The following is a 13,859-nucleotide window of genomic DNA, read 5'->3' on the forward strand; positions in this document are numbered from 1 at the left end:
GTTTTTATAATCAATAAAAGAATACAAGTAGATAGAACAGATAGAATAGAGAAAGCTAGTGTCAGAGAGTCGTTTTTAAGGAATCTAGCACTAGTTTTATACAATATACTAGCTTTCTGCAGTTTTAATCTCAGAGGTTTTTTGGATTTAATAATGACATTATTACAATATATATACACAGTCATGCATCTATTGTGCTGTTTTCCAGTTCCTGTGTCACTCATGTGTGCAGATGCTGCTAATGCCTATTAAAAACGTCCCTATCTGCTGTGTGCTGAAGCCAGGCAGGGTTTTTAATATATTAATGATGTGCTAACGGCTGGTAATTAACAATAAACAGGCCTTGCAGAAAGACGAGCTGCTCTGAATGCAGGAGTGAGACGGACTCTTGACACGGAGACACGTGCGGATGCACAGGTGTTTGGAGACGAGTCTTATACAATGAGAAAGTGTGAGAATCTGCTGCCACAAATGAAGGAGAATATCAACCTCAAAGTCAAAAGGTTTACAGTCATAAAGTAAGATGCTTGTGTTTATTGTGAGCTTTGACCCTGAATGACTCGCTCTAGAAATCCTGTTCTTGCTGGATTGTTTTTAAGTCCTCTTTTTAAAAATAGTATTTTTTTTTATGAGTTTTCACTCACTCTTGTCTCCTCCTCCGGTGAGTATGGATCGGATGAAGCCTTCTTTTCTCCTCTTGTCCTCTGGGTTGGGCGGCAGGGGTTTGGAGCCGTGATTCAGTGGGCCTGAGTCTTTACCGGACGAGCCAATCATGGTGCTGGTGTTCCTCATGGGCGGAGCTGGCGGCTTGTCTTCTACTTCCCCATTGTCTGACATCTTCAGTTGTGGGAGTGGCTAAATCTGGAACACACAACCAATCAGAGCTAGTGAGTCGGAGAAAAGGGAGGGGCTAAAGTAAATCAACTGAAGGGGTTGCTGGAATGAAACTGAAAGCATGATTAGATTAAGCAAATTATCACCAATCTTCTTTTAATAGTACTTAGATGAAACTAGGACACAGCAGAAAAAAAACTGCTACGCCAGGAAGAAAACATCATCTGTTTCAGACCATTATATTTCTATGTATTATTTTCATTTAAAGCATGCTACAGGTCAGCAAGATTTATTTTATTTTATAAAAAAAAAATGCATACTTCTATTTATCAAGGGCGCATTAAAATGATTAAAAAAAAATCACCAAAAAGACATTTCCATTTCAAACAAATGCCTTTCTTTTAAACTTTGTTCATCAAAGAATACTGAAAAATAAAATGTATGAAGATTTGCACAAAAATATGAAGCAGCCCAACAACATTGAAAATAATCAGAAATGTTTCTTGAGGAGCAAATCAGCATATTATTCTGATTTCTGAAGATCATGTGACACTAAAGAATGGAGGAATGATGCTGAAAATACAGCTGCACATCACAGAAATAAATTATATTTTAAAATATTTCACAGTATTTTTTTTATCTAATAAATGCTATATATATAAATATATATGCGGTTTTTTTTTTTTATCATACCAACCTTAAGCTTTAGATGTTTATTCAAATCACCAACCCTAATTTGAGCAATAACAATATAATTAGATCCTTATTAAACACCACAAACTGAAGCATAACTGAATGTTCTTGAGATTTCTTCTCTGAAAGGTGCAGACCGTCCAAAAACAGCTCTGTCTTTGCATGATTCAGCGCAGCGGCTCTGACATCAGTCCTGACACCTCGACTCAATAAACCAGGATTATGTAATACTGGAGAGACTGGATTATTTTTGGGCTGTGCTCAGTAAATATGAAATGCTACTTGGAAGCTGACATGTTCTGCTGTTCTCTATTTAAACCTACTTTACACAAGGTTTTGCTCAAATCGTTTTATTAACGTCTGACATTAATGACCACACAGAGACTACATGGAATATTTTTGCTTTTAAAAACTAATTTAACTTGACCAAATTTTTTTTAGCTCAAATTAACTAGAAGGGGAAAAACAGATACTAGTTACAAGACCTAAAATGCACTTTTCCTAAAACAATTATACAATAATAAAATAATAAAACTCATATTTATGGAGTAAAATCTTTAGGCCATTAATAAAAAAAAGATTCATGGTCAAGTTGTGAATCTATGCACACAATCCAAACAGGAAACGGAGATAACAGCATCCTGACAAATACAAGCACTGCCCAGCCCTGACACTGATAAAACTAACACAGTCCTTATCTTTACATACAACACATAGAAGTATGACAGCAATTACATTAAATGAACATCTATTTTACACAACATTTATTTTCGAAATGGCCAAATCTCAGTCCATCACTAACCTCGCGTGACCATATGGACATTCACACGGACATGTGAATATTAAATACACGTCTGCTGGTAATCTGTAATAAAACTTCACCTCACCAAATGCTGTGCAGCATACTGACAAACACTCAATCCCAGCAGTATTCCAGAAAGAACAGCACCTATAGATCCCGTCGGACACTGAGCGTGTGTGTGTGTGTGTGTGTGTGTGTGTGTGTGTGCTGGCTTTAAGAGGCTGTGGCCTCCCTGATGTGATGTCACAGGTGAACAGGAAAGACTATGAGATTGATCTGTGACTGACAGGACATGAATGGTGTAACATGATAGCTGAGACTGAGAAACACACACACACACACACACACACACACACACAGATAATGCAAACAGTATTAAAGTGTAAAGACACTTCAGCCATGAGCAAACAGACATCAGAAAGGCAGCAGGGCAAACCATCCTACAACATGAGTGTGTTACAGACACAGTAACACTAAACACACACACACACACACACACACAGCTGGTGACTGTTTGAGATCGACAGGGTCTGTTGTGTGAAACCCTTCTCGTTCATTTCCTTTCACTTCTACTGGTTTATAATGAGCTAACCCTAAATTTAAACCTCACCCAAACCTTTTTGCAGTTTTATATTCTCCTCAAATCATTATTTATATCTTTATTAAGTAGTTTTTCTCTCTTTTGGCTGCTCACTCAGTGTAACTGATTTCAGGTTTAACTATCCTTAGTCCTCACAATAGGCAAAACCTGACCCACACACCCACACACACACACACGCACACACTCACACACACACACGCCCATGCAGACTCACATTTCAGACAGTGCTGTCACAATTAGCAGAGGTCTGTCATCACTTTGGTCTCTTTTATCAGACACACACACACACACACACACACACACACACACACACACACACCCCTTAGTTAAACTAAATACAGAGTCGAGGTGTTAAAGTTCATCTGCTGATAAACGTGTCTACAAAAAGATTTGACTGAAAACACATGCACAGATCTATTTAAAAAAAATTAAAACGGATACATAAAATAATTAATTGATGAATAAAAATATTAATAATGCATACAAAATATTAATACAAATAAATGTAAAAATTAAAAAATTCGATAACTAATTACATAAAATTTTTATAAATGGGCAAATAAAAACAAAAAAGCTAATAATAAATAGATAAATAATAATAGATAATTAAAAAATGAATAAATAGATAAATTAATATTTAAATAAAAATAGATAAAAAGAGAACAAAAAAATAAAGCTAAAGAGATTGATGGTACAGTAAATAAATTATTAAATAAATAGATTACTTCATCATTTTTGGGAGGGAAAGAGCAATTGGACAAAGAAATATTTTTTTTTATTATTAATTATATAATAACTAAACACTTAAATAAAATTTGACAAATTATAAAATTAATAAGAATAAATATATGAAAATAAATTAAATGTAATACATAAAAAATAGATAACTAAATACATAAAATAGATCGATAAATGGGTAAATACAAAACAAAAACAAAGAATAAATAGATAAATAATAATAGATCATTTAAAATGAATAAAATCAATAAATATTTAAATAAAAATAGATGAAAAAGAACAAATAAATACAGATAAACAAATGGATGGATGATAAATAAATAAATAAATAAATAATAAAATTTATTAATTTATTCATTTATAGGAGAGAAAGAGCAATTGGACCAAAAAAAATATTATATATATATATATATATATATATATATATATATATATAGGCAGAAAAAAAATTAAGAACGAGAATATAGTGATTTGACCACACACCCTAAACGCAGCTAAAGAAAATTACAAATGAAAAAAGTACAAAATAATTGTGAAAGTTTAAAATAAGAAAGAAAGCCACAGTGATTTAAAGCAATTATCAGAAACAAAGTTGCCATTGTGTGCCACACTGCAAGATGTAAAGTCACAATTACTTTATTTAAAATCACCACAGACAAGTACACAAGTGTTTTAGAGACAAAGACCAGTGAATCAGCAAGAATGAGGAAGTGAGGAAGTCCTTTGGACTTTGGTCTGGTCTCTGGTAATTAAATTGACCTCAGCACACACACACACACACAAGCATCTAACAAACCTCAGGTGCTTTTCATTCAAGTAAACAAAGGGCTTCATTCAACAAAGTTCCCCTTCACTGTCTGAAAGAGCAAATGCAAAAGCCAGAACCAAGTTCCGAGACATGAAAACCACCAAACACACACAATAGGAAGAAGTGCTGTAGTTCTAGGATGTTCCTGTGACTCAGTGCTCTGTTTGTCAAGTCATCCACACTTGACTGACATGATGAACACCTGACGGCTGTCCTGTGTGACGTACTGGCGAGACATCATCATTACTGTCAGTCACTGATCCTGCTTCATCCTCACTTGATATATTCAGATGGCTTTCCTTCAAACACTGAGCATCAGCACAAATACTCCTTACTCATGTCTACAGGCCGACTGGAGCTTAAGTGAGCAGTTCTGATTCCAAAAAAAGTTATTATTAACTCCAACTCCCATTAATTTCAATTGCAATAATGTCTGGACACGGGTTAAATGATGCTGATGCACAAAACCCACCTGCTTAACCTTTTTAAAACATATTTTTCACTCAAAAATAAATCGAAATGAATTTTCATAATTCTGACTTTTTTTCTTTTCAAAAATTCAAAGTCAGAATTGCAAAATATATAAAATATATATATATATATATATATATATATATATATATATATATATATATATATATATATATATATATATATATATATATATATATATATATATATATATATATATATATATATAAAATAAGTAGCAATTATAATTATGCAATTGGACAATTGGCGTTTATCTTACAATGGACTTTTTTCTTGCAAATCTGAGTTTATCTCTCACAATTATGACTTTATATCACAATTATGAGTTTATATCTGATAACTTCTCAAAATTGCAAAAAAAAAGTAAATTGTAAGATAAACACAGAAAAAAATTGCAGATATATGATTCTCTTCTTTCCATAAAACAAATGGCAGGTTTATACCAAATTATTAAAATAGATTGTATTCATTGAAATACATCTAAAATAAAATAAAATATTAGATTAAAATCTATTAAAACATACAAAAATTAAAGATATACAGAAATATATATAAAAAAAATGTAAGGACATAAAATGACAATTCTAAACTGAAATTCAAATGAAAACAAAATTTACAAATAAAAGGGAACTCATAGTAAATTCATAACTCATAAATAAATTCTACAGTTCAATTCAGGTTTATTTGTATAGTGCTTTTTACGATACAAATCACAGCAAAACAACAAAAGGAAATACAGAAAATTAAGTTTCTACAATATTTAGTAGTAGCTTATCAGTGGTGACTGCGGAAAAATCAATTAAAGACGTTATCAAACAGACGATGAACACTATTAACAGCAATTATGATGATGCAATCAAACTTATAGCAAGATTTGGTGGTACTGTATATGTTGTTTAGGGTCAGGGTCAGCATCATCTCTTCTCAGGAGTTCTGGTTCAAGACTGGAGCTTGTTTAAATCCGTGACAAAACAAAGAAACAAATAGAGACATCATTAGCATAGCTGCTGTTCCAACCAAGTTAAATTAATTAGTTTAACCCAAGCTAAAGAATAATAGGGCGCAATTGATCAGCTACAACTGCAGTCCAAAATTATGAGATACATTATTCGAATGCTTGGCAAAAGAGATGTGTTTTTAATCTAGACTTAAACAGTGAGAGTGTGTCTGAACCCCGAACATTATCAGGAAGGCTATTCCAGAGTTTGGGAGCCAAATGTGAGAATGCTCTACCTCCTTTAGTGGACTTTGCTATCCTAGGAACGACCAAAAGTCCAGCGTTTTGAGACCTTAGGGTGCGTGATGGGTTGTAGCATGGTAGAAGGCTAGTTAAATACGGAGGAGCTAAACCGTTTAACTTAATAGGTAGCCAGTGCAGAGACTGTAAAATTGGGGTAATATGATCATATTTTCTTGACCTGGTAAGGACTCTAGCTGCTGCATTTTGGACGACCTGTAGCTTGTTTATTGACGAAGCAGGACAACCACCTAGAAGTGCTTTACAATAGTCCAGTCTAGAGGTCATGAATGCATGAACTAGCTTTTCTGCATCAGAAACAGATAACATGTTTCGTAGCTTGGCAATGTTTCTAAGATGGAAGAATGCAGTTTTTGTAACATGGGAAATATGGGTTTCAAAAGACTAGGTGCTGTCTAATATGACACCCAGATTTCTGACTGTAGAGGAAGTAACAGTACATCCGTCTAATTGCAAATCTATGAGATTTCGGTGTAATGTTTTTTGGTCCAATAAGTAATATATCTGTCTTATCCAAATTTAATAGAAGAAAATTATTGGTCATCCAATCTTTTACATTTTTACACACTCCGTTAGCTTAGATAATTTAGAAGTTTCATCTGTTCTTGTTGAGACATATAGTTGAGTATCATCAGTATAACAGTGGAAACTAATCTTGTATTTTCTAATAATATATCCAAGCAACAACTTGTTTATTGAAAATAGAAGAGGACCTAGGACAGATCCATGTGGCACTCCATATTTTACTGATGATAAATGAGAAGACTACCCATTTAAAAAAACAAAGTGGTAGCAATCGGACAAGTAGGATCTAAACCATCTTAAAGCCTGTCCTTGAATACCTGTATAGTTTTGTAATCGATCTACGAGTATGCCACGATCTACGTTGTCAGATCTGCACAGATCTGAGGTGTGGTTTTCTTAGCTCATGTGAGATCACACAGAACAGAGCATCATTCATCGGGATAAGAATAGCGCTCGTCTCTCTGGAGGTGGGATAGAGATAGACAGAAGCACAGCCGCTGCTATAAATGTAGGAGTTGTGAATTTCTGGATTCGCCATGTCAGGCATGTCAACATTAAGCATGTAAAAAGAGTTTTCAGAATTCGATTCTGGGCTCTTCTTGATAGACTATAGAAACACAGAAGATATAGGCAGGGTTTCTGATTACTCCTGGTTCACGCTAATTAAATGCTACTGTTGTGACATTCGTTTCGAATCATCTGACGTGTTTGGGAAATGTTTCCTGACGTAGTTTCCCCGACATGCGGGTTAATTAGCCTCCAGCTGCGTGAAACGACCTGCAACGCAAGGCCAGAAACAGCTTTTCATTACCTCCGTGAAGCACGCATGCGGTTTAATCTCGTGCTCAAGCTGGTGTCGAGAAAATTATACCAAACAGAGACGTGTCAGAGTGTGTGTTATAGACACAAAATGTCTGATCCTGAGACATTTACACTGAAAACATCTTAAAACATCCACATCTCAGTAATGCATCTCAGAGACCCAAAATCTCACAATGAGTACATTTTGTTTATGACAAAAAAAGAGCAACTATATTTATATATTTTTGTTAGCATGTCTAAGACTATAAACATTATTGCTTCTGCTGTTAATCTCCTTTTAACAGTAGTATAAGTGATATTTTAAAGTATTAAGTATTTATTAATATTCTGAATTAGATATATATATATATATATATATATATTTTTTTTTTTTTTTTTTTTTTACTTTAGGTTTTAGCTATTTAGATTTTTTTTTTTTTGCTTTCTTAATTTTTATTACAGTAAAAAATATCTAGAAACAATTTTAACTCAGAAATTGTTAGTACATTTCACAAATTATTACAGAAAACAGCAACACATTGAACTAAATGGGAAATTTTGAAGCAAAAAGCGTGAAATTGTATTTCTTGTAAAATATACTCTATTAATCTTTGTTCGTTTTTTTATGTAAAAGCTACATTTCTATTTATCTTTAATTAAATTTTATTTCCATTTAAGTAATTTTAGTATTTCTATTTTTTATTAATTTTTATTTTATTTTACATTATCTTATTTTTCAATTACTGAAACAATTTTTGTTTTATAGTTTTAGTTGAAAAAAACGTATAGTCTCACACAAACAAATTAGGCATGAAGAGGAATAGTGAAATACTTTGATAGACTGACGTGGTACAAAAAAAAGTCTGTCAGATCAGAATAAAACTGCTCGAAATATTCAAATGTATTCATAGTTTGTAACTAGAATTCCTGTCTGTACAAAGACATTAAAGGACATTACACAAACATTATTCATAAAATAGTTACTAAAACCTCAAACCAAACTCGTGACATCAATCTTGCACACTTTTCTCAAATCCTGTAACTAATTCTTCCTCAGAAATACTAAATACATCAACCCAATCTGTATCTTGTGCATGATACAGTAATATTTGTGTCCAATTTGCATTTATTATTTTAACCAATATGAAAGGTGCATGCATGGGTGTTCAGTCTGAGACAAAGCCTGCTTTGAAGCGGTTCACTCTTTCAAGTGAGGACCTGTCCACCTGTCTCTCTCTCATCTGATGCATGCGCTCACAATCATCCTTCTGCTGCATCTCAGAGAAACTCATCTGTACGTCTGTCTGTCGTCCAAACACTCGGCTCTGACACATCGATGGGCTCAAGGACAAGACAGATCTGTTTCATAACAAGACCGCTGAGACCAGCCTGCACATCAGAGTCTCTCGAAGAACCATTCCTCAACTCTAGACGGGGAGAGACATTCACGGTGGCCTTTTTAAGACAACATAAAATCTTTTTTTGCTTTCCTAATAAATGTTCCCAGTCTTATTCTGCGCGATTCATCACTAAATATTATTGGAAGGAAAACAAAAATGTTTGTTTTCACAGTCTTTCATTAAAATGCTGAGGAGTGTGGGTGGAATTTAAAGGCATAGTTCACCCAAAAATAAATATTTGCTGAACATTTACTCATCATCAGGCCATGCAAGATGTAGATTTTTTGTTTCTTCATCAGATTTGGAGAAATGTATCATTGCATCACTTGATCCTCTGCAGTGAATGGGTGCCGTCACAATGAGAGTCCAAACAGCTGATAAAAACATCACAATAATCCACAAGTAACCCACACTACTCCAGTCCAGCAGTTAATGTCTTCTGAAGACAAAAGCAAGATTACTTTTTTACTGGAGGACGCTTTATTATGGATAGAGGACTCTATTAACAGTTTGAAGTTTCTCACAAACCTTCAGCTTCTGTCTTCAGCAGACATTTACTGATGTACTGGAGTGCTGTTTATTATTGTGATGTTTTTAATCAGCTGTTTGGACTCTCATTCTGACGGCACCCATTCACTGCAGAGCATCCATTGATGAGGAAGTGATGCAATGCTAGATTTTTTCAAATCTGATGAAGGAACAAACTCATCTACAATTTAGTTACACATAAAACCACTAAACCACAAAAACGACACTAAAAAAAAAAACCAAAGATTTTTCTAAGATAATCAGAGTACATTTTACAAAAAAATTATATTTCAGTTTTTCTACTTCAATGGTTTAAATACAATTCAATATGTTTCTTGCCTTTGTAACTGTTTGAGAAATTTACCAGCAATTTCTAAAAAAGAAACAGCAATTTCTTTTCTCAGTGTCGCAGATCTGCTGAGGCTTCCATCGATGCACATGACATGCAACTCAAAGATTCAACTATGTGAAATTGAACCAGTTTAATATTTATAGCTTTCTAAAAAACGGTCATGCACAGAATATTTCAGATGGCCTTTCATACTTTGGGTTCAGTGGCTTCAAACCTCTAGCAGGCTGTTGTTCCCTGGAGATCCAGCTTTAAAAACACGCTCGCCCCCGACAGGACATGACACTTCACATATCCCCGGGAGGACGCGCTCTCAAAGGGTTAAACTGGGTAGCAGGCCATCCTGTCATCTTCAACATGCACACACACACACACACACACACACACACATGCACACACAAACCCCCTCCAGACAAAATAATTACAAATTCTGATATTCAAAGACGAATGATGTGAGAACGAGTAACTTGTGTGTGTGCGTGTGTGTGTGTGTGTGTGTGTGTGCGCACAGCCAGACATCTATTAAAACCATGAGAGACGATCATAACAGTGCCGGCGGTCGTTGGAGCTTCTTCATGTACATGCTAATGATCTACACAGGGTGGGTGCCAGCAGACATCTTTAAGAGTATTTTTTATCATATATTAAAAAAAAGCACAGCGCTCCAGATTCTAAATATGCTGAATTATTCCCAAGACATGCAGGAATAATGAACTCACAGATGTGAGGTAGAATATCATCTTGGAGGACAGGCGGATAGCAAATATGAACATTTAAAATTTTGCATAATAGATTGCTCACAAATTTGCATAATCTGCAATATAAAAAAAAGAAACAAGAGGAAGATTTTTTTTTTCAAATGGTAAATTATTGTAGAATGCAATCAATGCATATAACATGCAACTCAAAGCTTAAATTATGTGATATTGGAACAGTATCTATTTACAGCTGAAAACTACATGGAATCATGCCATCACGTATGGAATATATTTTTCATAATAGATTACTCAAATTTGCATAATCTGTAATATATATATAAAAAGATAAACAATAGGGGATTTCAAATAAAATATTTTTGTAAATTTGAATATATTTTGCATAATAGATTACTTACAAGTTTGCATAATCTGTAATATAACAAATAAATCAAATATTTTTGTAAATTTGTAAAATATTTACATTTATTTAAAAAATACAATTTATTTGAAAATATTTGAAATAATTTGGAAAACTATTTAAATAAATTGCTACCTACATTAATTTGCATAACAGATATTCACAATGAATATATGACCAAAAAAAAAAGGATTCACACACTTTCTTTCATTCATAAGTTTACAATGTGGTTGCTAATAATGGGTTTTCTCTTCAAGAATCAATATTTATGTCAGTTTCTCAGTTATCCTATATTTGTAGTGGACAAACTCGTCCTAAGGGAGTTAAATTTGTCTTTGGAGACGTCTGGGGATGTGCACAATTGCAAAACAACTTCTCTTTTTTTGCTATTATAATAAAATCAAATTTTAGGGTTCAGTTTAGTGTTCACAAAACAAAACTAGTTAAGTGTGTGTGTGTGTGTGTGTGTGTGTGTGTGTAGTGGAATACAGAGATCATCCAATCCCTGGAGTCGTGATGCTGCTGAGGCCTGAGCCCAAATACAGCAGATGGTCCTGAAGAAGCACTGCCAGTTTACATATAAATCATCAGAGAGAGAGAGAGAGAGAGAGATAGAGAGAATTAAACAATAACCCACAACACTCAAATCTGAGCACGAGTCCATCAGTGACCATCAGTGACCGCAGCGATTCTCAAACTCCCCATTATCAGACTGCTTCAAATTGGCTTAGCTCTGGGATTAGTCTTGGACTGCTGGATTAGTGTTGGATAAACTTGAGCAGAACATGAAATCACACAAATAAACACAGACCATCCTCTAGTTTTCTGCTGCTGGTGACCATGGAAACACCTCAAGGAGGATGGAGGGAGACTTCATCCATCAAGACTGGACCACAGACTCTCAACGTTTATTGTCCAAAGGCTTCTGTTTTCATATTAAATGAATTATAAATACTGCAATCTTAGCCTAACAGAAAACTTGAACTTTGAATTTTTAACAAGAATGAAATATAGTCTGGACCAGTGGTTCTCAGCTGGTTTTGCTTCAGGCCCAGATTGGACATCAAGTGGAGACCAAATGCAATACCAAAATTGTTTATCATAAGAACATTCCTAAAATCCAAAATTAATTGCATGATGGCACAATCTAGTGAAAATCAAAGTGTTTTACGATAAATATTGCAGTTGCCATAAAAAATTTTATTTCAGGGTTTTAATTTGTTGTTTCAAGGCCTGCATAATTAGAAAAAAATATGTTTTGATTATATATCAATATAATAATAAACATAATTAAAATAACAATAATTGTTATTATTGTTATAATAAATAATTATAATATTTTTTTAACCAAAATAGGAAATATTACTTATTATCATTATTATTACTTTTTAAAAAAAGGATTTAAGACAAATACAATAATAATAATAAAAAATTTCAGGTTTTAATTTATGGTTTCAAGGTCTGCACAATTTAAAAAAACATTTTTTGATTATATATCAATATAATAATAAACATAATAATAATAACAATATTTTTTTTATTATTGCTATTATTAATAATTGTAATATTTTTAACCAAAATAGGAAATATTGCTATTATAATATGAAAAAAGTTATATTAATATTATTATTATCATCATTATTACATTATAAAAAATTATTTTAGAAAAATACAATAATAACATACATTTTTAACATACAACATAATTTTCAAGCATTAAAACATCAAGCTTTTTTTTTTTTTTTTGGAGGCTTTAAAGGTTCTCATTCGTTGACAGTCAAACAGTCAGTAAATGAGTGCTTTTCATTACAAGTTTTACAAGATGGTTGGTTCATGTGTTCCCAAATCCATGATTTGTTATTCGCACTAAGCCAAATCACAATTTCCGTTTTAATTCGATTAATAGGTTCGGTTTCTAAACATTTTTTGGCTGACCTCCACACGTCTTCAAACTATATTTGCATTTGCTTCCCCGGCGGATGCATTTAAACCATTACAAAAAACAACACAGGAAACAGGAAGTACACACTTCAGGGGAGCCATAAAACTTCAATTTATATCCCATCATCCCTCTGACGCCGGGAGGGGCGGCAGGCCTCAAACACACCCGCATAATCTATGAGACGCGTCGCAGCATGCATCGCTCTCTGGAAGGCATTATTGATGAGACCCCCAGTGAAATGTTAGTTTAAGGACGTCTTGCTTGCAGAGCCTTCTGGGAAATGAGAAAGTGAGACAATAGCATCTATTTTTTTGAGGATGGGAGGGTCTCTACTGGACCCTAAAGACGAGGGGGAAGGGATTATGTCCAGGTTCACTACATGCAACGCAGATTCTGGAAGTGACTAACAGGACGGCCTGTAAGAAAGTCTAAAGACAGTGTCTCGCAGGTCGATCTCATTGATCTGCTGCTGGCCGGCGGTTCTCCTTCAGCAGGAAGATGGGCTCTGGATCTCAGATCAATACTGTGACTCATGGGTAATTCTTGCTTGTCGGACTGCAGCGAGACTCTGTCTGTGTTCAACCATACGATCTCTCTCTATGACGAAGCATGTGAAAACTGAGCCAGTTGAGATGTGTTTGAATGCATGGAGTAGAAATCTGAGATTTGCTTTAAGAGCAGCCTCTGAAGGATCATTATATACATTTTTTGCTGTATTTTCTAAGACATTTAAGAATCTCAGATTTTTAGCAAAATCTCAAAGTTGTCTCAAAACTAATACCATTTAAAAAAAAAAATACCAGGTCATATCTAATATATATAGAGAGAAATTAATACTTTTATTCAGTAAGGATACAGTAAATTGTTCAAAGGTGAAAGAAAAGATTTCCATTTCAAATAAATGTTGTTCTTTTAAACTTTCTGTTCATCAAAGAATCCTGAAATATAAAATGTATCACAGTTTCTGCACAA

General features: G+C 33.8%; 1 protein-coding gene across 3 annotated transcripts in view; it reads right to left on the reverse strand.

The window, feature by feature from the left end:
* pak1 (p21 protein (Cdc42/Rac)-activated kinase 1) overlaps nt 1-13,859 on the reverse strand; it is a 45,150-nt gene that overhangs the window by 19,492 nt on the left and 11,799 nt on the right. For 2 of the 3 annotated variants that reach the window (XM_026230543.1, XM_026230545.1), the window contains exon 2: nt 645-861. In XM_026230543.1, coding sequence (XP_026086328.1) covers nt 645-837 — 193 coding nt within the window. In that variant the 5' untranslated portion in view covers nt 838-861. Of the gene's footprint in view, nt 1-644; nt 862-2,414; nt 2,480-13,859 lie in introns of those variants that run through there. The other variant, XM_026230544.1, reaches the window with a different exon arrangement.

Source organism: Carassius auratus, chromosome 43, assembly GCF_003368295.1.
Source record: "Carassius auratus strain Wakin chromosome 43, ASM336829v1, whole genome shotgun sequence".
NCBI classification, from domain to species: domain Eukaryota; kingdom Metazoa; phylum Chordata; class Actinopteri; order Cypriniformes; family Cyprinidae; genus Carassius; species Carassius auratus.